This window comes from Xenopus laevis, chromosome 1L (genome assembly GCF_017654675.1).
Source record: "Xenopus laevis strain J_2021 chromosome 1L, Xenopus_laevis_v10.1, whole genome shotgun sequence".
Lineage (NCBI taxonomy): Eukaryota > Metazoa > Chordata > Amphibia > Anura > Pipidae > Xenopus > Xenopus laevis.
Genome location: NC_054371.1, coordinates 7,071,732 through 7,098,989, shown reverse-complemented (window position 1 = coordinate 7,098,989; position 27,258 = coordinate 7,071,732). Strand labels below are relative to the sequence as shown.

Here is a 27,258-nt window from a genome sequence, read left to right as displayed (position 1 = left end):
GATGGACTTTGTCTTTTTTCAACCCAATTTAACTATGTAACTATGTAACAGTTCATTTAAATGTTAACCTTATTATTAAAGAACTTGAATCAAGAACTATTTAGAAACATAATTAAAAACTATCTGGTTTTGATTCCAAATATATGGAATTTTACACTGATTTCTAGTCTACACTAAATGATATAAAATTTGGCAGAAATATACAGCCTATAAGACTGACTTGATGTCAGAACAGCAAATATCTCCACTCACTCCGGTTTTTGCCTTTGATCTTTATGTTTTTCCCTCTTCTACTTTACTGGACTTTGTCTCATTTGGTGATTTTTTTCCTATAGAGCAGTGCTTTTTTACAGAATTCCAGTATCAGTGCAATTGATGTCTATTTTTGTATCTTTTTTTATCAGAGGCAGCTGGGTGGGCATATTGGTGCTCCCCAAAACTACTACAAGTGCAAACAGAGTGCATGGGTTTAATAAATGTTTATGAATAGCTGCTATATCTGCTCATTATTATGTTCCTCCACTAATATTTCTGTGCTTTATTGGTCAATAGAAACTCTTTCCACTCTCTGATAATTCCCCCAAAGACAGACCTATTTCTATTTAGATTACTTGGAGCAGGAACTTTAATTGTGTCATTTATTATGTAGGTTGTAAGGTTTTCTTTCCAAGTAAATGGGATTTTGTGTTCATCTCAGGTCTCAATAAAATTAAATAACACTTTGGCAGAAATATACAGAATAAAAGTCCAGCACTTGAGGTGAGTATGGCAAATATCTCCACACACACAGTGTTTTTGCCTTTGGTGCTCAGATAGGCCGGGATCATTGTGATCCAAACACTGCAGAAGAGCAACATGCTGAAAGTGATGTACTTGGCCTCATTAAAACTGTCCGGTAATGTCCGAGCTAAAAATGCTAAAACAAAACTAACAGCTGCCAGAAGCCCCATATACCCAATAACTGAGTAAAAGCCAATAGCTGAGCCCTCATTGCACTGAATGATGATGGTTCCAGGGTAAGTGTGAAGGTCCAGTTCCTGAAAGGGAGGAGAAATGGCCAACCAAGTCATGCAGATTATTATTTGAATGGATAAGCAGAAGAAGACTACAGAATTGGACAGTTTGACTCCCACCCATTTTCTCCATGAGCTCCCTGGCTTGGTGGCTTTGAAAGCAATGTAAACCATGATAGTCTTGGCCAGGACAGAAGAGACAGCTATGGAGAAGGTGATTCCAAAAGTGATGTTACGCAGCATGCAGGTTATATCCACAGGGCGACCGAGGAACAGAAACACACTGAGGAAGCTCAGCTTGATGGAGACAAGGAGGAGGAAGCTGAGGCTTCTGTTGTTGGCTCTCACAATGGGGGTGTCCCAGTATGAAATGAAAACTCTTAATATTAGTAGATTTATAATGAAAAGAAGAATAGAACTAGATGATATAAACACAGAAATGTGATCATTTGTGTATGAAAGAAAATCTTCCTTGCGTGCAATACAATGATTCTTCCCCTCATTGGGCCACTCCATGTCTGGGCATTTGAAGCAGCTTGTGCTATCTGTAATGATGGAAGATACACAAATTAAGAACAAATTATATTGCTAAAAATATTCTGTAAATATATTATGAATATGAACAAGCTGTAAATGCTGAACTAATAAATAATAATAATAAAAAAGATATGGCTGGACTGGTCAGTAATGTAACTAGGGATGAACAATTTTTTTCTCCGTGTTTCGCTGTGGAAATCACACCCATAGACTTAAATTGCATTGCATATAGAACTCAATAGGATATGTATATGTATAGAACTAACAGGAAGTGACATCAGAGTGAGATACCATAAGTGACTACAGCAGTAAAGTACATAAAAGATGCAGTAAAGTTATTCACATTCAAGGTAATGTTTCATTATTACAAAATTAAAGGAACTCATTTGTTAAACTTAGAATTATTTGCTTTTATTGGAAGATGGCTTTCCCTTAATTCTGAACTTTCTGTATAAAATATGAAGTAGAAAAAAAATATTATTTGCTTTTTTTTAACTGATCCTGGTACTGCTTGATGAGTGCTATAAAAAAAACATTTCCCCTGTATTGCTTTAAGTGTATGACGAAATAAATAATGCTGATGCAATAGGAAAATGTTTTCTGTAGAGCCCCTCTTACTATATTTTCAGTCTAAATTGTGATGTATATTTACTGTATATACCGGTTATATTGGAGATCTCTCCCTCAGAACACAAGACACAGTCATAACAGCAGGATTGGGCTCTGGAACTTGGTGCCTTCCTGAAGCCGGGGAGACAACTGTCTGAACATTGAGCTCTTGGGATCTGGAAGGATTAGAATCAAAATGAAGACAGCATTACAGCACTAGTTATGTTGTCATGGTGCTTAGCAAGACAATGAAAAAATATTTTATAAGTGTAGGGAACCCGTAAATTAGTCTCCCAGTATTATTTGGCAGGCAGTTCCCTAATGTTATAGACTCCTAAACTGGGTCCTAAAATACTGTTAAATACAGGAGGGGGACATGTTTACTGATCCTGCCTTTAGTTATGACCCTGTAGTTCAACCAGTATCCAGTAGATGGCACTGTGCTAAAATATATGGTCCTGAGCAGCCATGGGCTCAGGGCCATTTTGTTAAGCCCTTGTCTGAGAAGGCAGGAAGGGTAAAGTGGAACCTATGTCTAGTAAGGATAGGCTACTCACCTTAAAAGGTCACTCTAGGAGAGACAGAAAGTCAGACTATTTAGCAACCTGAGGCTCATACGAGGAGTGTGATATTGAGTACCCGGATACTAATTGCCCAGAGTAGGGACTAAGGGGTATATTTATTTAGATACACCCAACATTCAGCCTTTTTCTTAAGGAGAATTACGACATCCCTAAGTCTATACACTTAGGGGTAAATTTATCAAAGTGTGTAGTTGGAGATTGCCACAGTCCTCTAGAGTGAAATTCCGCCACTCTCCATTCATTTCTATGGGATTTTGAAAGGTGTATTTATCAAAGGATGAACATTCACTTACGCTCAATGATAAATACTCTTTTAAAAATCCCATAGAAATAAATGGAGGGATGTAGTAATTCCCCTAAGGAAAAGGCTGAATGCTGGGTGTATCTTCATTGCTGCTGTTTATGTTCTGTTCCCTGTTTGGACTAATACTGATGACTGGTACTTGTGATTGTGAGTATATGCCTATTCATTGTTGCTGTATGTTCCTGCTTGATCTTTATGTACATTCCTTTGTCAATTATTCTGTTCAATAAACATATTTTCTGGTTAAGTTGTAAGAACCACTGGAGCCCAATTATTGTGCACTATTGTACTATACCCTGTCTCTACACCATTGTGAGGACTTACCCCCTGAGAATTAAAGTCTCATCCAGAGCAAAGTATTAAGGTAACGCTCATAGTTAGAGAACAGTGCCACTCAATTTACTATAGCGTTACATAAGAATAAAATTATTTTGCAGTGTCCTCTATAATGGTACAAAACATTAATGGATTAGTTAAAAATATGTCTTTGTGTGGAACTGCAAGCAAAGAATATGAACTGTACTATAATATAATCTTTGGGTGCCATGGGGTTGCTGGGAAACTTGAGTTGAAAAGGCAAAGCAGTACCTGTTCAAGAAAAATGTGAGGTGGATGCTTAAGTACATAAAGATGGCACTAGGGTACGGCACTTAAAAATATGGGTTATCTCTGGGTCCCCCTTGTCTTCTGACTCCCTGGAGTACTAGAAATGACAAATTCTTTTGGTAGATGGGAGTCAGAGCTAAAAAAGCTCAGGGAGACAAGTATTTAGCAAAAGATAATATAGTGTAGTATACTGTATATTTATAGGGCCCAAACTGACCCAACTGTATATAACCACTAGGTGCTGTATTCTCAGTAAAATCAAGCTGTATAGTTTATATTAAAACACCACGTGCATTTTATCTCTGGTGGGTACTTACAAATGTTTAGTATTATTAAGCACACCTCAATTAACTCAATTTGGTATCCAGCAAACTAACTTGGGTTAAATGATGTGCGCTGAATAATACTAGACATTTTTAAGTACCCACCAGAGAAAAAATTTCACGTGGTGTTTTCAGTCGGTGTGGCTATGAACTATACAGCTTGATTTTACTGAGAAAACAGATTTAGATATGCCAGTACTAATGCCATCAACCATATATGGAATAAAATAATGAATTCTTACAGTATTGCTCTTCCATGTAGGTGAGGACTCCCCAATGAGGTTCTTAATCACCAATCCATTAGCAATTATGTAGTTATATATCAAGTGTCTAGTGATATATTCCCCATTTTCATTGAAATAGAAAGTCGGACCATCAGAGGAGTTATACGTAAGTGTTTTTAAGTATTGGTGTAACTGTAATGATAAAAAATAGAATTTATTAGAATAAAAATTTGCTTAAAAGTACTGAAGTGTTTAATTTTCTCAAGTACAAACCACTCACTGCATATGTATGGCTGTAAAATCTGTGGGGTAAATGTAAGGACATAATTCTCAGACAGTCACTTGACTCTCCTGGGTAATGCACACACTGGAGTTAGGAGAGTGCCCAGTTGTAGTTAAAGGACCAGTAACATAAAACATTTTTTTTTAAAAAAATTCGTTAGTATAGGTCGGGCTTGGTCAGCTCCATCTCTACTGAAATCTGGGAAACCTGTAACATGGACATGAGTGTGATGAATGGTACAAATCCAAATTTGCCAACCCCTGCAGCTGCTCCTTCTCGTTGGTGCGAATGATCTTGTACTCGTTATTCACCGCTAAAGTTTGAGACAGATCGACTGCTTCTGTGGCCAGGTATCCAGCCCCCCTGGAAGCCCTCCTGTAGGAAGAAGAAGGGACATTGCTGCGGGACTGGGAGTGGGACCTATAGCTGATGGTAGTTCTGGAGGAGCTGGTGAGTCTCAGGCGAGCAGTCACAGATACGGCCGCTGCTGTTGGCTGGAGCTGTAGCCCAGAACCCCATTGCTGGAGGGAGATGCGCTCATATAGGTCTGGGCTCTGGGCAGCGGGCTGTACTGCAGGGTGCTCATGTCATAACGGTGCATGTGCACTGGGTGCTAGTTACTGGGGCAGGAGCAGTGAGGAGTCTGGTGGGAGCAGCATGTAGGGAACGTTTCTTGATTTCTGTGGCCGCCTTCTGTGGAAGCTGTCAGTAGAATATGGGAGGAGAAATCAAGCACCACACAATGGATCATCGTCGTCACCCTTTTGCCTTTTCTGAAGAGGAAAGCGGAGTTTCTGTAAGTTATTTCTTAATAAAGGCTTCACTATTTTAATTTGACAGCAGAGAAAATTCAAATGCACTCATTTTATTTGGGGTCCGCACATGACAGTTGCTTTGATATATCTATGCATATTGGGCATCAAACTGTTCAGTAGACCCTTGGTGTCAATATTTAGGGTGTTTTACAATTGTATGTATGAAATTAGGTAAGATAAATGCGGCCAATTGCAAAAATGTTTGACTATTTTCAGAAATTCAAAAACCGCTGACTTCAGTGTAGCTTTGCAGTATGGTAGTTTGTAGTAGAAAGACATTATTAGCAATTTTAGATTCATCAGAATGTGTACTTTCCAAAAATATATGGTTTTCTGGGGTGAACATATATTTTTGTACTTTTGCCCCTTGATAAAATGCTGTAAATGTGCTGATTTTGCAGTATCTGTAATTACAGAACTGATAACTCGTGTGTCTTCGTTCTGGGGCCCCTATACTCCACCTACTTAGCCATACCTGTGCATACTGGGCATTAAACTGTTCAGTGGACCCCGGGCTTTCAGATTTAGGGTGTTTTATCTTGGTATGTAATGTGGGAGATACAATGTTTCAGAGTTGGAGTAATAAGGAGATTTTGCGGCTTGGTGCTTTGAAGTAGAAAGACATGCATACCCGTTTTAGATTTGTCAGAATGTGTACTTTCTAAAAATAGGGATGGGCAAATTTTTTCGCCTTGTTTCGCCACAAAAATGACGCCCATAGGCTTGTATGGCATTGTGCATCAAAAAAAATAAAATAAAAAATAAAAAGTTTTTTTTGTCGCCCATAGAATTCAATGGGCGTCAACATCATTTCGCCGGTGGCAAATTTTTGGCAAAACAAAACAGGTCAAATTCGTCCACCATTCCGATCCCTATTGAGTAAGGCTTTTCACAGGGTTAAACAAAGAATTAAGAAGGAAAGTCTTTAAGCTGTTGCTTGATAAAAATACATTCCACTTTGTAATCAAGGAAAACATACCAAAGCAAAACCTTTATGGTTTGATAAAAGTGTTAGTGTCAAGGTTAGTAAGAAAAAACATGTAAAGATAAATAAAGGTCCATGGTCAGATGGAATTCATTACAGGGTACTAAACAAGCTTAGCTCTATAATTGCCAAACCTTTTAATTGTTTATGTATTCTTTGAGGTCTGACATGGTGCAGAGAGACTTGCCAATTACTAATGTGGTGAGGATATTCAAAAAGGGATCAAGTTCTCAAAACCACAAAACTATAGGAAACTGGTATTTAGGGATCAGATACTTGACTACATTGATCATCAAAATATGATTGATGATATATGAGTTTGTTTTTGTATAGAGTAATTGCATTTTATGAGGAGATTGAATTGAATCTCGATTCTGGGATGGCAGTGGATGTGATTTACTTCGACTTTGCTAAAGCATTTGATACAGTGCCACACAAAAGGTTACTGGTTAAATGAAGGAATGTTGGCCTAGAACATAGTATTTGTACCAGGATAGAGAACTGGCTAAAAGATAGACTACAAAGAGTGGTGGTAAATGGAACATTTTCAATTGGACCAGTGTTGTTAGTGGAGTACTGCAGGGCTCTGTACTAGGTCCCTTGCTTTTCAACTTGTTTATTAATGACCTGGAGGTGGCCATTGAAAGTACTGTTTCTATTTTTGCAGATGATACTAAATTGTGCAGAACTATAGGTTCCATGCAGGATGCTGCCACTTTGCACAGTGATTTGTCTAAGTTGGGAAACTGGGCAGCAAACTGGAAAATGAGGTTCAATGTTGATAAGTGCACTTTGGTAGAAATAATATTTATCCGATTTATAAACTTAGATTTACTCTCCAGCGCCCGCGTCAATTTTGATACCAGTGTTAAAGTCAATGGGCACAAATTTTTTTGGATTCCAGAACGTGGAAATTCACTGCAAATTCACACCAGGCGAATTTATTTGCTCATCACTAGTAGGTGGATATTCATAGTGAGGACAGTGAGGTTGGGGAATGCACTGCTGGGGGATGATGTAATGCTGATGCCTTTAAGAGGGACTTGGATACTTTCTTGGACAGACATCATATCAAAGTCTATTGCTATATTTTAACCTACCACAAATAGATTAATAATATAGTTGTTGGTATAAATATATATATTTTATATTAAAATCTGTAGATATGTCAGTATATGCACTGAGGTTTATTTGGAGGGGTTGAACTTGAGGGCCTTATGTCTTTTTTCAGCAAAACCTAACCATATACATGTACAGGTATGGGACCTGTTATCCAAAATGCTTGGGACCTGTGTTTTTTCCAGATAATGGATCTTTCTGTAATTTGGATCTTCATACTGATAATATATTTTTTATATGACCACATTTATATGAGCACAGCCTATTCCAATGAGGGACAAATGGTTATGTGTCAGAGTGTAAGAATAATAAAGTCTAATAACAAATGCCCCTATCATTCTGACTCAGCAATAACCACATGCCCAAGGCAGGAAAGGTGAAGGGAGGGGTGATGTTCCTCATTTATTATTTCTCTTATTAATGACACCCAGTGATGAGAGTCCACTTTGTAAGTTACTGACAGAATTCAGAGTGTCAGCAGATACGAGATGAGGCCCCTTTGTACAGAAGTGTTTTCTTCATTTACTGATTCCTCCCTGTGTCTGCTTTTATCAGATAAAGAACTGCAAGTCTGAGGGACAGTTGTAAGCGGGAAACTATTTTCAGTTGAAATATCTGTAGTTAAGAACATTCAGTCCTCTTCCAACATTTTGGGAGGGTTCAAGCTATATAACGTATGTATGTGTACTTCCATTTCAATCTATAAAAGCTTGTGAAAAGGGAAGTGTCTTTGGCAAAATGATCGTGGGACATTTTGGTGTAACACGATCATTTTCCCAAAGCAAAACCATTATATGTTCTTTGATAAACTCAATAAACCTCATTCCATTTGAAATAGCCTTATCTCTGAGTTTTGCTTTCCATATAACGAGGTCATAGCAATAAAATTATCAACAATACCTACTAGAAAATCATGTAAACATTAAATAAACCCATTAGGCTTGTTTTTCTTCCAATAGGTATTTGTCAGGAACAGCCAGGAATTGAAACCTGGCCCCTGTTGTTGGGAGGTTCTGCATTACCAGGGTGAGCCACTGGAGGATCTCTGTCCTCATGTTAGACACTGCTCTGGACAGACTTGAAATATATTCTTTCTCCCCTGCCTCATTATCCACATGTGTCTTCCATTCCCAATTAATGACCCTTTATAAGCCTGTCCCTGCCCTAAGATCCTGGCTTGATTATCTGAGCTCCTGAGCATGATCCAGCCCCTTACTTGCGACTCCTGATTTCTGATTCCTGACTCCTGTGTCCCCTGCCTGGTTCCTGTGTTCCCTGCCTCGACTCCTGATACCTGGTTCCTAATTCCTTTCTCAGTGGATTCCCTGGTTTGACCTTCGGCCTGTTATCTCGACCCTGCTTGAACGCTGCCTGCCTTTGACCTTGCCTTCTCTTTGGACCTTGCTTGCCTGCCGCCTGCCCAGACCTTCTCCGCCTGTTTATTGAACTTTGCTTTGCCTTTACCCAGGTTGTATCTTTCAGTTTATACTGTTATTGATATTTCATTCATCTCCATTAAAAACTCCTTTATCATAGCATGGCTTTTGCTGTTAAACCTGCAGTAAATGTGTATCACCTGGGTTATTCAGCATATAGGCTCCATTCATCAGCACCCAAACCTGACAGGTATTCATGATATCTTAGTTGGGATCAAGTAAAAGCTACTGTTTTATTATTGCACAGAAAAAGAAATTTTTTAAAAAAATGTGTATTATTTAAATAAAATGGAGTCTATGGGGCAAATTCACTAAGATGCGAAGTTGCGCCAGGCGCAACTTCGCCACACTTCGCCAGGCGTAGTTTCGCCAGCGCTCCGCAAATTCACTAAAATCCAAAGTTGCGCTCAGGGGTAGCGTAAGGTTGCGAAGTTGCGCTAGCGTTGATTCGCTATGTAAAGCGAAGTTACGCTAGCGAAGGCTAATTTGCATACGGCGCCAAATTCAAATTTCAATGGAGGAATACGTATCAGCACTACAAATGCCAAGAAAACCTTCAAATCATCAAATAATTTTTTTTTTTTGCCCTACACATGTGCCCACTGTCTAGGTAAGTTGCCATGAGTCAGGAAATGTAGGGGGGAAGGAGGGGAGCCCCAAAAAAAATTTCGATCTTTTTCAACCTATCACCTATAATGTAGAAAACACGCCAGCGTTTTTTGGGACTTAAAATTTTTTTTGACTTTTTTTAAACAATCCGTATCTACTCTATTGCGCTTCGCCAGGTCGGAGGTGGCGAAGGAAGTCTAGCGTAAAAGGTAGCGTTCAGTACACTGCGCAAGTTAATGAATTTGTGTAGTTACGTCGCTAGCGAAAATTCGCCTGGCGTAAGGGTGCGAAGTAACACTAGCGAAACTATGCTAGCGTTCGTTAGTCAATTTGCGCAGTAACGAAAATGCCAAACGCTAGCGAATTAATGCTAGCGTTTGGCGCTTCGGCACTTAGTGAATTTGCCCCTATGGGAGAAGGGCATTCTGTAATGCAGACCTTTCTGGATAATGGCTTTTTGGATAACAGATCTCATATATATATATATATATATATATATATATTGTAGCAAATCATAGATGGAAAGTATATCCCTCCCAGAATCCTCTAGGAGGCTCTGAGCAGCAGTGAGGGATGATTAGCCTCACCTGGAGTAAAAAGGTGAGGACTCATTAAGGCTGCTCTCTGCCCTGTTCTGTGAGTGAGAGAGAAAGGAGAGCTACTAATGCTGTATGGGGAAAGATTTTTCAGTTGACTGCATGCCCCTGTGTTATTTGGCATGAGGAGTTTATTGCTGGACACTTAAGGTTTTCCCACAAGGAGGAAAGTTCCCTGGTAGCAAGGACTGGCTACAAGCTACGGCCCTAAAGTGAGCTGCACCTGCTTCAAAGAGAAAGCACCAGAAAATCTGGAACTATTTTCTTTATTGCCTCCTCAAAGAACTTTTATGTTTGTTTATAAGCTGCTGTGTAGAATAAACTCACAGGCAAAGTTTATCTGGAAACCCGTTGTACTGTCTCTTATCTGTGAGAAAAGGAGCTGCTGCTACTACCTAAAGAGTGATTCCCCCACAAATGGTGCTCGGATGTGGGCAGCTCCTTAAAGGGATACTGTCGTGGAAAAAACATTTTTTTTACAAAATGTATCAGTTAATAGTGCTACTACAGCAGAATCCTGCATTGAAATCTGTTTTTCAAAACAAGAAATGGATTTTTTTATATCTAATTTTAAAATTTGCTATGGGGCTAGACATTTTGACATTTCCCAGCTGCCCTCAGGTCATGTGACTTGTGCTCTGATAAACTTCAGTCACACTTTACTGCTGCACTGCAAGTTGGAGTGATGTCATTACCCCTCCCTCCTACAAGTTGCTGTAATGTAAATACAGCCTTGTCTGCTGAGCCTGTCAATTGAACAATAGGCAGGAATCAAGATAAGCTCCCACTGACACCACTTCAGAAGGACTGAAATAACATAGTCCTGTGATCACTGCCCCCACTTTCGTTTCAAAAATAAATATATATATATATATATATATATATATATATATATATATATATATATATATATATATATATATATATATATACACACACACACACAATTCATTTTGGGCACTGGAAAAAATATTTTATATAAATAGTTTATTATATTTGTTTACACAAACATGAATGGCAGAAACACAGGAGTCCACTCCCAGGACTGATGACAGGGAATAGAAAAAAAAAACGGATAAAATAAGGAGGACATACTTGAAAACCAGGAAAACTTAGGAGGAAGTCTAGGAAGGGTTAAAATAGCTCAGGAGAAAGGAGGCAGTAAGTAGTTAATGTAAAAAGAAGTATTGCAGGCAGGAGAGGAGCGCAGTGTGTGTGAGGTGGATATTAGCACAGGGAACTCACAGCTCCTTTAGCTCATCTAGTGACCAGTACAACTAACTAGGAAGGCAGCAAGGAGAGAAAGTTCCCCCCTCCAAAGGAAAGCAGAGATCAAACTTACAGAAGGGGAGGAGCTTTGATAGTGTCTGTGGGAGGAGGGGCTTCTAGTGCAGCTGTAGAGCAGGACATAGGAAAGTAAAAGTAATTGCTTCCCTGCAAACCATGTGACCTCTCTCCTCCAAACATCACACGCATGGGCAGAGAGGGGAGGGGGAGTGTACAGCTAGATTCTCATGTCGTAGTGCAGGGACCTGGCTTTTCATTAAAGACTGGCTGCCTCCAAGCACACAGGTAATGCTGTGCCTGCTGTTAGAGCAGCACAGGATGAATGTGTAATGAGCACAAATGGAAGCCCCCATGACAAAATACAAACTAAAATAACTTATGCATGGATTTGTGGATTAACATTTTATTTGCCAGACAGTTTTTATGGATGTGTGTTTTTTATAAAAGTGCAAATAAAAAAAAAAGTTTAAAATGACGACAGATTCCCTTTAAAGAGACAGTAATCTTAAAGGGATATTAAGGAATCGTGGGCTACTACAGGAGATTTATGCCCAATTTTGCCACTATCGCAGCCCCACTCACAGAGTTAACTAGAGGGAAAAAGTCTACCATGGTTAGATGGAGCCCAGAAGCAGAGACAGCATTGCATACTCTAAAAGCTGTTCTGTGTAAATGCCTAGTTTTGATCACCCCTGTTTTTAACTGTGAATTCATAGTTCAAACAGATGTCTCAGAGGTGGGTCTAGGCACCAAAACAAACAACAGGCAGACCCTTATCCATGATCTTTTTAATACAAGATTTACATGTCTGGAAGTAATAGATCATAGAAGTAGCATTTAGGGCTCATGATAACCAGGTAAATTGATGAATGAAGTTTGGAGTGGAGGAACAGCAAGTTATATTATGTGAAACTCAAGAACCTGCAATAACATGAATTTCCTAATTCTACCAGTAGAATAATGGCAGGCTAGAGGTTTAAGAAACCCAACAGTAAGGCAGCTGAGTTAGAAGCTGGTGAGAGCAGAAGTGTAGAATTTAAGAATTTTTGGCAACGAAGACATAACGCACCAACATGGATATTAGTTTTCCTTGTAATATGAGAATGCTCTTTTTGATGACTCTAGGGCTCCTTTACAAATACAAGAAGAAAGTGATAAAACTCCCTCTAAATTTTGCATGCTAAAATTCTATTTATAAAAGCACTTGATTTTGATTGGAGCCTTTACATTTGCAATGGTAAGTCATATGCAAGTTTCAGTGTGCAACTCATTAAGTAGGGATACGGCTTCCTACAATATATGTTACTGTTCTGAAAGCAACAGATACTGAAACTGGCCCAACAAATGTTGTCACCCTACTTCAGCACTAACCATTTCACTACAATCTCAGAAATCATAATTATGGCATTCTACTAGGATAGGTGAATGGGCTAAATTTTCCCATCCCTTCATTATGCTCCTCCCATTTGAGATTCAAGCCTAAAGTATGCATAATTTGACCAGAGGCTTGCTTGTTTCCAGGATTTTGGCAGTTCAAGGGAACTTATTTTTCAATTTATTTAGAAATATTACAACAATAGTAGGTAGTATGGGTCTTCCAACACCTGATGTAGTTCTTCATTTTATAAAACTGTGCACAGAGAAAGAATTGGGTTTCTAGGGTACACTTTTGATGGTTTACAGTGCTCCTGTGTCTTGCCTATGTATTTGCTTAGTATGCCGAGATCTTGGGAACATTTTCAAGATGTATAATTACCTGGTGCACATAATGATGCTTTTCTCTGTTTTTCACAGATTTCTCATTAAGCTGCATATTCATATCATGAAGTGCCTGAGACATTATATCTACAGCAAGATGCACTCGGGGAGAGCTGTAATCAGATGTAAAACATTGAAGATCTGTTATATGTTTCTGTGCAGTACAGTTCTGGAGCCTCTTAAGGTAGATATATTCATATAAATGATTCTTGTTTGGATCTTCTGACAAACACAAATGAAAAATCATCCAAATATCTTCAAGTAACATGTCCTTTGGGAATGTTGAAGGATGTAAATTCTCTAAAAAGCTCTTCATTTCTGGAGTATCTAGATGATAATGATAACCTGGCACAAACACCAAACTGCAATTAAATATTTGTTGTGCATAACCAACGACCATATCATTGGCTCCCCAGTTAGTGGATAGTATCAATGTCTTTTTCAGAAGTACAGATGTCACAGGAGACAATTGTTGAATAAAAAATAAAGAAACTGTTCCACAAAGTAAAATAATGCTGGTAGATGAGAGGTAAATAATGTCAAAATCATGGTCTGTATACTCAGAAGTGAGATCATTAATTTTTAGTCTTACGGTGAACTCTATGCAGATGCCTTCACTGTAGAGATATTTGCTCAGGTGCTGATGTTCTTCATCTCCACTGATATCATCAGATGTAATTATTCCAACCCAGGTCCAGCCAAACTGTCTCAACAACTTTCCTAAAGCAAAATAACTGCTTTTATCATTCTGTACTGTCCGGAAAAAATATGGGAAGTTGATTCTCTCACTTAATGATGGGTCTGTAGCTCCATAACTGATCTGTAAAAAAACAAGTGTAATACACCAGCTGACAATCACAATTACACCAGGCTATTATCCAGATCATTTCATAAAGTTCCTAGCAATTATTATAATGCCATATTCACCCCCAAAGACCATCCCTTAAATTCACTTTGTACTGTTTTACACTGGTTACCCTGCCTCACCATAACTAAACTAGTCCTTCAATTAAGGTAAATCTGAATCCTCAAAATGTGATCATATTCATTTGAATCTCAAAACTGAATCTTGGCTTCAGGTCTGTACCTCGAAGAACCATGGAGATTATATTATAATATAATAATATTTCATGTTTAGTTAATTGTCTCAAATTTTAAAGATTCCAATATGTTTTCACATACAATATGCAAAGCTTTTCTCACCTGGGAATATCCCAAAATTGTTAGAATTTGAGCTATGGGCACAGTTGTTTGTGATGAAATATCCCCAATAAATCCAGCAATGTTTCTCTTTCCCACACAGGAGTAATTGGGAACCGGCTCCCTGGTACCAGATAAAATTTGGAACACACTCCTCACAGCCTTCTTTGGGTTTCCACAGGAATCATATATATGGTATCCCAGAGTCAAGTTGGGTAACCGGGTGGGATCTTTGTTAGTTTGCTCAACTACAAATCGAAAATCAATAAAATGCCTAAAATTCTGTTGGATGGGACTGGAAAAATTAATAATACAGCTCAAAATCATCATGTGACTTGGGCTAAAGATACAGAAGACGAATGTAAATTTATAAAAAAAATTCTTAAAGTTTTCTAATAATTGATATGATTAATTATGCATTTCAGATCTCGCATTTTCATAGTGTGGATTAATGAATGTATGTAAATGTAAAAATGCAGGCTACACCTTTTCAGTTCATTTAGGTTTTTTAGTTTATGACTCAGATTTTTCTTCTTCAAGGTATTCTGCTAACATCATCATTACTCTAATATCAGACATGGGGCTTTTCTCCAGTGGTGGTGAACTGGTGGAGGAAATCTCTGTATCCCCCCCCATGTGTGCAGTGAATGGTGGATGCCATTAAAGTCAATGGAAAGAGAAATGGGTAGTATGAGCATTGTCTACCAATGAAGAAAAAAAGTGCCATTATCCTAACCCACTGGTCAATTCTGAGAATATAATGAGAATGAGAAATATGAAAATGTGTTGAAGCAGGTAAAACACAAAAAAAGTGTTAACATTTTGCTAAATGGAAAGATAATTCTATACATTTTATTAGACTTGTATAATAAGAATGGAACAAACATAATCCCTCAACGTTCATTTTGAATTATCAGTTGAAAGTTTTTTGTTTTTTTTTCAGAAAATATATTTCAGTTGAAAATATATTTTTCTATGTAAAATTTGATTTAAAAAATCAAGAAAATGAAAGCAGGGTGGGACAGCTTATGTTATCCCTAAATATTACTTTCCTAAAGTGCTATTAAGTTTTTGTTTTTTTTAACAATTATTTTTATTGAGTTTTCCAAGTGCATATATATCTGTGTTCATGCTCAATAAACTTTGACATATTCAAATATCGGTGTCTATCTATCATTGTCATACATTTCACACATTACAGAGGTTGCAATGGATGTACATTGAAGACGATAACTCAGGCGTTACATGTCATTACATCAGCAAATGTCATTTTGAAACATGAATTTACATTCATTGTTGAATACACAAGTATATGCACCCAATACATTTCCCCCAACCTAACCCGAACTGGCGGGCAAACATACCTAAACCGAGAGGTGTAATACCTTCGTTATGGATTAGACTCTATTTGTTAAAAAAAAAAAAAATCCATTCTAAACTCTGGGTTACCTCCATGTGGGTTTCTCATCTACCTATTTTGGGGAAGGTGTGCAGGCCCGGACTGGCAATCTGTGGGTTCTGGCATATGCCAGAGGGGCTGCTATAAGGTGCCATAGAAAGTCAGTATTTAGTGGGCTGGTGGGGGCTGTTTGGGCCTCTGTGTACCTGAAATGCCAGGGCCTATTTTAATTCTCAGTCCGGACCTGAAGGTGTGTATCCATCCAATCATTCCAAATAGCATCAAACTTAGCCAGATAATCTCTTTTTAATTACGTTAATTTATACATAGGAATATTGCACCATATTTATCCATTGCTTTTAGTGGGCGCGGCAGTAGCCTTCCAGTTAATAGCTATCAATTTTTTTGGCATAGACAAATAAAGCCGACAGGAGACTTCTTGTTTTACATATAGGGGTTATACTTTCAACATAATTGAGCAGAATAGGTAGAGGATCCAGAGTCAAAGGGATAGAAGAAACCTCTATACATTCAGCTAGGATCTCTTTCCAAAATATTTGGAGCTTACAACATAACCAGACCATATGCATAAAAGAGGCTGGAGTTTGATGACATTTAGGGCATTCATCAGAAATGGTGTTGGATATTAAGGATAACCTGTGTGGTGTGAGGTAAGTCCTATGTAAATATAATTTTATCCCTAACACTTATTAGAGATCCAAACGCTGACTCCAAAACTTCTTCCCACAAATCTGGGGTTAAAGTAGGTATATCTACATTCCATTTCAAGTATAATTTGGGAAGTATTTGTGGCGTAGGCAGACTAATTAATTTATCAAATTGGGACATAGGTTTACGTAATCCTTGAGTATGGACATAGTCCTCTAGCTTGATGGGACTGGTTTCTTTACTTGGAAAAGGTAGCTGGGGCTGGGTAGCGTGACGTAACTGTAAATACCTGAAAAACATTCGATTCGGGAGACTAAATTTGGATTTAAGATCATTAAAAGATATTAATTTCCCTTGGTCAATTATATCACCAATGTACTTTATTTGATATTTCACCCAAAGTTGAGGGTCAGGGATCGTTAACAATTGAGGTAAATTCGGATTGAACCATATGGGAGAAAATTTCGAGCAGTAAGTTTTTTCCTTGCGAAAACATTTTTGAGCTAGTTTCCAGTCAGCAACAGTTGTTTCATTAATGGTGTAACTCCTCTGTTTACTCCTGCTCCCTGTATAAAAGGTTTTTTAAAGCTTCTGAGGACCCTAATATATGAGATTCCAGAATGGTAGCTTCGTTGCACCCGGAGGGAGACACCCACCACCATGCAGTCACTAGTTTAGAAGATAAGTAATATGAGCACATATTAGGATCGGACAAACCACCAGCTTCAGAGGGTAATTGAAGAGTAGACAGAGAGACTCTAGGGTGATTATTCACCCAATAAACAGTAGTAAGAAGGGAATCCAGCCTTTTAAACAATGAGTTTGGGATAGAAATCGGGGTCTGTTGAAAAATATAAGTAAATTTGGGCAGGGGTGCCATTTTGAATAAATTAATTTTACCCAGGACTGTTAATGGAATCTGGGACCACGCTTTTGTTTTTACTTCCAACAATGTCAAGAGTGGGCTCAGATTCAATTCTAGAAATTTGTGTAAATCTTCATTTATCCAAATTCCTAAATACATAAACGTATCCACCCATTCCATCAGTTTGCATAAGAGAGAGGTCCGGGAGAAATTTGTCTATCGGAAAAATTGTAGACTTTGACCAGTTAATCTTAAGGCCTGAAAAGGCAGTGTGAGCATTAATAAAATCCAATGCTTTCGTAAGCGGTAAGTACGGGCTTTCCGAAAATAACAAGGTATCATCTGCGTACATTGCAATTTTTTCAACATGGGATCCAACTCTGATACTTCCACGTCTTCTTTTACCAACATAGCCAACGGCTTCATTGCTATAGCAAATAGCAAGGGTGAAAGTGGGCAGCCCTGCCGAGTTCCCCTAGCAACATCAAATAATTCAGAGATATTTTGATTGGTTTTCACCATGGCTTTAGGTTGATGGTACAGCACCTTAACCCACTTCAACAAATGATTTCCCATGCCCATAACCTGTAATATTTCCCATAAGTAGTTCCATTTGACAGAATCAAACGCTTCTTCATTATCAAGCGCTACTATTACTCTATGGCCACTGTTATCGTGATTCACTGCAATGTTAGTATACAAGCATCTTAAGTTGATATCTGTGGACCGGCCCGGTCTAAAACCTGTTTGATCAGTTGAGATTACAGTGTGTATAACTTGATTAAGGTGTTTGGAAAGTATTTTTGCCAAGATTTTGGCATCGACATTTATCAACGAAATGGGCCTGTATGATGAACAGTGCAAGGGGTCTTTTCCTGGCTTGAGAAGTAATGTAATCAATGTTTCACTCATGGAACTCGGCAGTGCTACCCCCTCCAAAACAGCATTAAACAACTTTTTTAATTTTGGCATTTCCAATGTCCCATGTATCCCATACAATTCTGATGTCAAACCATCCAACCCTGGCGACTTCCCAGGGGGGAAAGCAGATATAGCATCCAAAATTTCCTGATCAGTAATTGGTTGATTCAGAAACTCCCTTTCCTGGGTCCCTAACTGGGGCAACGGAATATCTTGTAAGTAATTGAAAATGTCCTTCTGGCTATGCTTAATTTTGGATGAATAAAGTTGTTTATAGTAGGACACAAACACCTCATTAATATTATCCGGGGCAGTAATCACACTATCTTGACTATCCTTGATGGCAGGGATAGTAATACTGGCTCTATCTAGTTTAGTTAACAATGCCAATAATTTGCAGTTTTTTTCCCCGGAAGCGAAAACATTTGCACGATGATATAACAATTGTTTACTGACCACCTCAGTGTGGGCTAGCGCATGTTTTTGCAACATAAGCTGGAAGTCTTGTTTGGTTTCCGGGGTAGGGTTTTGAATAAAGTGAGTTTCTGACAGGGATAGCTGTTTTTGGATGTCTGTTATAGTATTAAGGGCATTCTTATAATACTGCTTTATACACAATATATATTTCCCTCTAGAATATGCCTTAAGGGTGTCCCATTCAATGCTATTAAGTCTTTTAATGATGGCGGCATAAAGACATTGACCTTTACATCACTTTCCCCTTCTCTATTAGGCACCTATGTAGATCAAACAACGCCTATTTCTGCAGGGAAAATAAATGCAATGCAGGCAGAAATCATTCCAAATCTTTCTCCTTGTTTCTGTGTCTATATCAAATATATAAAATTTCCCTATTTTCTGATAAATATATAAGGGCCTGGTACTTACTCAATGCACAGGAATCTCTCAGAATCAGTCAACGGAAATTTAACATTAATCATATGTAAATGTGCAGCCATCACTCCTCCAATCATAATGTCTCCTTCTTGTATATATTCATGTTCCTGAACTACTTTAATGATCTCCAGATGACAGGATGGATTGATGGGCTGATTCCCAGGTCTGCAGGGTCCCACACACAGGACTATCATGTATATCAGTACTGTTATAGGATTATGGACAACCAGGTCTCCCAGAATTGCACCATAGGTCAGTAATATGTGCATTATTATATGATGGAAGGTTAGATCATTTCCCAGCAGCAGTCAGTAGCACAGAGAGACACAGAGGATCCAGGATTGGGCTGTATGTGTAGAACAGAGTAAGGGGACTAGCTAATCCAACCCTCATTTTATAGAGAACAGACTGACAGTACAAATAGACACAGGCACCAGATTTTTACTCTTAAACATGATATCCATAAATATCTGCTGAACAGAGAAGGAATCACAATAATTATCATCTGATTGTTGTACACTCCAGTGACCAAGGTGACTTGGGAAAATAAAGTTTATATAAACCAGATGATAAATATACTATGCTAGCTATACCTGAAGTTCATTACTATTCAGTAACTGTGCTGCCCCAGCAGTTAAAAGTTCATCACATTAGTGTATATGTTTAATGCTTATATGCTTAACCATTATTATGCTGCCACCTAGTGACCAAAGCTATTCGGAAGGCTCTGTATTTCCTTGTTTGTAAACCCTCCTCTTATTCCTTCCTCATGTGTGATGTCAGTTCCTGCCATCATCCTCTTGTGTTCCTGCCTTTCATCAGAGAGGAGCTGCAGCTCAGAGGTTAGAAAAAGAATATTCTTTTTGACCTGCAGCACTTATACATCCACTGCTTTATTTGTCCATCCACCTCAAATAAGCTTAATGCAGTCTAACAACTCCCTGCAAGCACCAAGCTTAATGCAGTCTAACAACAGAAGTTTGGAGTTTGCTATAAGTGCTGTGCCTCCTCAGACCATTTTGTTATTAAGTGTACTGAGTAACAGCAATGCATCCAACACCTATTTGTGACAGGTCACAGCCTCCAAATCTCATCTCAAATCAAGGTGGGGAGGAACAAGGATGTGTTTCAGGTTCAACAAAGCTTTCAACTTCATATACTGTGGAGAAGGCTATAGTCCCAAGTGCTGTGCCAAAGTATGCCTAGTCCAGGTATATCCTGAAGGTCAACCAGAGAAAGCAATAAAGACTTATGCAATGCTTGATGACCAAAGCAACAGATCTCTGGCAAGGCTACAGTTCTTTGAGATTTTCAACATCAAAAAATGATGCAGAACCCTATACCCTCTATACCTGTACTGATCGCATAGATATTCTTGGCAGAAGAGCTAATGTTCACATTGTCTCCTCAATCAAAGATAACATTCATCTGCCTCTACCTATGCTAATTGAATGTGATGAGATACCTAATAACAGGGAGGTGATTCCCACACCAGAAGCTGCATACCACCAACCCCACTTAAGGCACCTAGCTAATCAGATTCATGCCATGGAAAAGGATGCTGAAATCCTGCTCTTGTTGGGGGGAGACATACTCAGAGTCCATAAGGTATACCAACAGTGCAATGGACCTCATGATGTCCCTATGCACAAAGACAACTTACATAGTCATTGATCTCTTTATGACCCCTCTATGTTCACTCACCCTTATTGTGAGTTTTCTAAGCCATGTTTGGTGTTTGATCAATTAGAATCAGTTGTAATTCCCCAGACCTGTGTGCAGCAGCTCCCAGCTTTTACTCTCCCTATTTATTAAGACCTCTTTAGGGGAGAGCATTTACTGGGGTGAGGATTTGCAAGGGTGCTTCATTTAGAAGTGATTCATTTACAAGTGATTTGGAAGAGTTTAACAAGGAGTTCAACAAGGAAAGCTACAAGGAGAGACAATACAGAGGACTATGTTAAGGACATAACACTGTTACCTGCTAGAAACTCCAATGGCAAAGTTAATCATTTTTGCTCTGTTTGCATGCACACTGCTCCCTAAGGTAGTTACTTCCTTTAACCATCCTATTGTCTGTCAGTATTCTATTTACATATCTTCTTCTCTTCTCCCTTCCACATTCTCCAGCTCCTATATACTTTACAACTACTTGGAACACCTTTGTCCTCCAGTTACTAACAAGACCCGGATATGTTGTCACTTCAAATCCTCTTCCCACATCTTTTCCCAGTTTTACCTACTTTTGCTAGCTGCAGGGGATATCTCTCCAAACCCTGGACCCTGCTCCATACCAACATATATTCAAACTCGTTTTCCTGCAACTTACGCAAATCTTCTCGTTCCTCTACTTTCTCTAACCTTATTTCAATTCCGACTCTTCCTTCTTCCTGTCTTCCCTTTTCTTGTGCGCTTCTTAACACCCGCTCTTTAGTGTAGTGTGGATTTTTGTAAAAAATGGTATGAGATCCTGACCAGGTGCTCTATCGACTTAATTAAGCTAATCAAGGAAACAGAGGCCGCATTACTGGAACAGGCTAACACTCAAGTAGAGAACACCCTTAAACTGATTAAAGAATTTAAGGTTGATGATACATATCGCAAATACGAAAGTGATATTCAATCCAACATTGATAAACTAGTGGCAGAACTTAAAAATAGAAAATGGAAAAAGTTGGGCTGACCATGCTTCTGGCCGGATGTATTTCAATAAACCCATCCATAGTAGCAATAAATTCAATAATTTCCAAATATCATCCTCAGAGAGTAACTATTCATCGGAAAGTGAATGGAGTGATGGTGCAATAGCTAGTAATAAAGGGAATAGAACCACTAAGAAGTCTACCTTTTTCACAAATAAAAACAATAGCCAGCCACAGAGTACCCAGAATTCTGACTCCACTGTACCTTTTTTAGGACCACCCAGGCCGGAGGGCCAAATACGGGGGAGACTGAGGGACAGACAGAGGTGGGGTCACCGGCAATACTGGGTCTAGATAATGATACATTTCAGGTCTTTAACCTCTCGTGCACTATCATTGACAAATACCAGATGAAAGCACTACAAAAGGGATTATCTTTTGCCCCCACTAGTTCTCTAAATCTTTTCAATTGGATCAAGGATTTAAATTTATTTGGAAGGAAATTATTATTACACAAACATTTCAGTAAAGACACCAAAAATGGTTTATCTGCTGAGGAACAACAAGCATTAAGAGACCTCTGCCATTTGCTAGAGGACAACGAACAGTGTAGGGAAACTGTTAAGGGCCCATTCACCTCACTAAGACCAAAAAGTAGCTTCACACCCCCCAATACAATGTGCCCAAAGGTCGAGGTGTTTATTGAAAGCTGCACCACAGATCTTAAAAGGCTTCACAATAAATTTAAAGGGAAACTGAGTAATTCCCGCAATCTAACCTGGAAAGAAAGGAAAGGTCTGAAGGAGTTAGAGAACAATAAAGAGATTATCATCAAACCAAGTGACAAGGGGGGCAATGTGGTAATTCAAGACAGAGCAGTATATGTACAGGAATGTCTGCGTCAGTTAACAGACAAAACATGTTATGTTAAATTAAGAGGTGATCCTACTACAGTGTTTCAACGCAAATTATTTAATATCTTAAAGGGAGGTCTGGACAATGAATTAATCAATTAAGATGAATATGCCTTTTTAAAGATTAATTTTCCTGTTATCCCTACATTCTATACTATACCCAAGATCCATGAAAACCCATTAGCTCCCCCAGGCCGCCCAATTGTTTCAGGGATAGGCAGCCTTACTGAACCAGCGAGCATCTATGTGGACACCATTCTCAAACCATTTGTAGAAAATCTACCATCATTCGTCCAAGATACAATGGATGCCTTAAGACATCTACAGGACATAACATTAAACGGTCATGATTTCCTTGCATGCCTAGATGTGGAGTCACTTTATACCAGTATCCTCCATGAAGTAGGTTTAACTGCAGCTAAAGACACTCTAAGACAAAGAGGTCCGTCATATGAAAAACATAGTGCCTTTGTGATTGATCTTCTAGAATTTATCTTGAGGCATAATTACTTCACTTTCAACTCACACTATTACCACCAAACGAGGGGGACCGCAATGGGTAGTACATGCGCCCCCAGTTATGCAAATATCTACCTAGGGTGGTGGGAGAGTAATTTGGTTTTTGGAGATGAACTCATTGAATATATGCAACATATCCCTATGTGGTTACGCTACATAGACGATATTATACTGATATGGTCCGACACTAAGGACAAATTCTGTGAATTCATTGATAAACTAAACATTAACGAAATCAATCTGAAAGTGACCGCTGACATCAATAGCGATGAGATAAATTTCCTAGATATTAAGATCTTTCGAGGGGCTGACAACAATATACAGACCACTTTATTTAGAAAACAGACAGCCACAAATAGCTTGCTACATGCCAGTAGTCAGCACCCTCAAAACACCATCAGGGGCATCCCAACTGGGCAATACCTAAGGGTAAGGAGACTGTGTAGCACTGTGGAGGACTTTAAGGTGGAAGCTGGAAAGTTATATTCCAGATTTAAACAATGAGGATATAGCCATAACTCCCTTAAAAAGGCATACAAAAGAGCACTTGAAACAGAAAGAAAGACACTATTAATCCCAAAAAAAACACATTTTGGGCAAGAAACAAAATGAAAATCCAAAGGTCATTAGAATAATAGGAGACTTCAGTGCAGAACATGGAGAGATAAAACGGATCCTCACCAAACATTGGCACATCCTGGAGCAGGACCACGACCTTAAAACAGCAATCGGGGATAAACCAACTATCACCTTTAGACGCAGTAAAAACTTCAGAGACAGGCTCATTCGGAGCCATTACTGCAATACACCCAATGCCACCTGGCTGTCCAATAAAACAAAGGGCTGCTATAAATGTGGGACCTGCAAAGCATGCCCATGGATAAGAAAAGCAACTAAAATTGAAGGGAGATCAGATATAAAGGAGTATTTCATCAAGGATTTCATCAACTGTAAGACAAAAGGGGTCATCTACATCATGAGGTGTGAATGTGGCAAAAACTATATGGGAAAACCAAACGTTAACTGAGACGAAGGATCTTAGAACACGTAGGCGACGTGATACACAAAAGAAATACATCAGTCGCCAACCACATTAACGAATATCATGATGGTAACACCTCGGCTATGAGATTTACAGGTGTAGAACACATTCAATCCACCATGAGAGTAGGGGATATTAACAAAAAGCTTTTACAATGCGAGTCACGGTGGATATACTGGTGTCAAAGCAAGTCGCCAAATGGTTTGAATGAGTGATTCACATTTGCACCATTTCTTTAATGCAGTCAAAATAACTGCATTGATCTGGGAATAATCTGTACTTAACTTAAAAATGTATATTTATATTGTTCTCTTCAATTTAATTTTAATATTATATATACTCAGAACTACACTAATACTTTTTGATTTAGGACACTGGCATAATTCGCCTCCTTTCTCGGATCATTAATCATGTCCAGGCTCAGGTTATAGATATTTATATAAGAAACTACTATGAAATTCATTCTGGAGCCGATCTTGTCACCTTATTAAGTTTGAAACCCCAGTAATGTTAAGGGTTCAGCAGCCGGACCCATACAATGTAAGTATTGGGGTAATGTACTGGCAACCGCCTGCTGTCTCACTATGAGGTGAACCAACAAGACACGCACTTCCGCCAGCACATAATAGGGACACGGGCGTAATACCGAAAGTGACGTCACGCGGACACGCGAAACCGGAAGTGACGTCACGGACATGCTGAATGCCGAGATCAGCGCTAGTAGCCTATTTAAAGGGGAAAAAGGAGCGCGACCAGCACTTATGCCCCTGACGAAGCTGCTTGTCAGCAAAACGCGTAGGGCGGCGTAGGTGGAAGGTGGTGTGAATAGCTCCCACTCTTCCCAACGTAGCTAGGCAGAAAACTTTGCTGGGGGAAGGGTGGAAGGGTGGGAACCAGCACTATTGGGGTAATACTGAGGAATATCCCTATTGAGCAGGTACTGACAATGGGTATTTAAACCTGCTACTAAATATTTTGCACATACCCACCACCTTTCCAACCTACGCTCTGAGTTTTTAATTGTGTGTTATTTTAGGGACATGTTCTCGCATGGCGTAGCATTTTTTCACGCTGTGAGTATGTATGCTGGTGTGGCCAAATGAGCAATTCTTTTAAAACAGTTTGAATTAAAAGTTATATTTTAACATTTTGTAGCAATCTTGGCTTGAACTGGTTGGCTGGCTGCAGCTGAATTGGAGGGGTGTGTCACTCTCCAGCACTCAGTGTAGCTGTTTTGTGCCTTTTTGTTCATTGAGATTATTACCAACCTGCGGGCTAAAGGCTACATTTAACTTAGTTGGCTCCGACTATTTTTCTATACACCCGCTCTTTAACTAACAAATCCACACCAATCCATGATCATTTTTGCTCTAATTCGCTTAGTCTTCTTGCACTAACAGAAACCTGGCTCTCACAGAATGATACAGCCATTGAGGCTGCACTCTCTCATGGCGGTCTATCTTTCTCTCACACCCCCAAACCATTGGACGTGGTGGGGGAGTCGGAATTCTCCTCTCCTCTCGCTGTCGGTTCAAATCTATTCCTATTCCTCCAGCCTTCTCATTTAACTCTTTTGAGGTGCATGCCATTCACATCTTCCACCCTCTCTCTGTGCGTGTAGCTGTCATTTACAGACCCCCATCAGCCTCCTCCTCTGCTGCCTTCCTTTCTGTCTTTGACACCTGGCTTTCTTTCTTCCTCTGCAGCCCTGCAATCTTTCTTGGGGATTTTAACTTCCACATTGATGATGCTTCACAACCCTGGCCCTCTCATTTTCTTCGCCTAACCTCCTCCTTTGAGCTCCAGCAGTGGACAAACACCCCTACTCACAAGGATGGCCACTTTCTGGATCCAGTGTTTACTAAAAAAAATTCTCTCTCTCTGGTTTTAACAGTGAACCCTTTCCCCTTTCCGATCACAATTTGGTCATGTTTTCCATCTCTCACTCTCCGTGCCCACCTGCTTCTTCTCCCACTGTCTTAGTTCGGGATACACGTGACATTGACCTTCCAGCCTTAGTTCAGTCTTTCAGGTCCAGTCTCATTTCCCTTAAGGAAATGTCTGATCCTGATATCCTGGTAAATGAGTATAATCACATACTATCCTCAACCATTGGCTCATTTGCCCCATTACAGGCTAAGCATTCATGTGCTCTGAACCCACGACCCTGGCTGAATTCACAAACCAGATTCTTATGCTCCTGTACGAGATCTGCTGAACGTATGTGGAAGAAATCCCATACGCAAGCAGACTTTATTCATTATAAATTTCTATTGTCCTGCCTCAATTCTGCCTTGTCAAAAGCCAAACAAGAGTACTACAGTACCCTTATAAAAAGTTTACTTAAATGTTAACCAGTGTATTATTAAAGTCACTCCTGTTTAAGAGCAGGGGAATTTTCCAGATGTTCTGCAAAAAGGGCTCTTTTTTGAGATAACATTAACAGTATAGTGTTGTAACCTATTAGGGCTATTCCACACGGGGAGATTCTTCGGCGTTTCGGGTCGCGGCGACCGCGACCCGAAATAGGTTACAACACTATACTGTTAATGTTATCTCAAAAAAGAGCCCTTTTTGCAGAACATCTGGAAAATTCCCCTGCTCTTAAACAGGAGTGCCTCGTGAGGCTTTTTCAGGCGACTGTTGAAAAGCGCGTCGCCTCGTGTGGTTAGCACAGGCGTTTTTACGTAGGCGCCCATACAAACTATCGCCGGTGACCGTCGCGGCTACTGTCGCTGCGTTTTCACGCCGCGACCCGAAACGCCGAAGAATCTCCCCGTGTGGAATAGCCCTTAATATAAAAATCACATTAAAATGCATACCACTTTTCAAATATTATATAAGCCTATTAAAAGTTACCTTCCAGTAAACTTGATAAATGTACTTTTATATAGTATAAAAAAATTGTAAGTGGTAGGTGTTACTGGGCCCAAGAGCAAATTGAATTTAGGGTCTAAAACATGTGTAAGTTGATCTATTCTACCAATACATATTCAGTGAAATGCCTATGAAATGAATGGAAAATATTAAATTGTGCAAAACATTAGTGCATAACATTAGTAAATAAATCAATATAAACTCACAAAGCCTTGTCTTTTTTGA

The 27,258-nt window shown here is 39.1% G+C and overlaps 1 protein-coding gene across 1 annotated transcript; it reads right to left on the bottom strand.

The window, feature by feature from the left end:
- Positions 1 to 641: 641 nt before the first annotated feature.
- LOC121400414 (vomeronasal type-2 receptor 1-like) lies at positions 642 to 19,233 on the bottom strand. Its single transcript, XM_041583453.1, has 7 exons — positions 19,031 to 19,233; positions 14,292 to 14,583; positions 13,087 to 13,908; positions 4,738 to 5,004; positions 4,219 to 4,392; positions 2,212 to 2,335; positions 642 to 1,558 (listed from the first exon to the last, which is right to left on the bottom strand). The coding sequence occupies exons 1-7, from the start codon at positions 19,231 to 19,233 to the stop codon at positions 642 to 644; spliced, it is 2,799 nt and encodes a 932-aa protein (XP_041439387.1).
- Between the last annotated feature and the right edge of the window lie 8,025 nt (positions 19,234 to 27,258).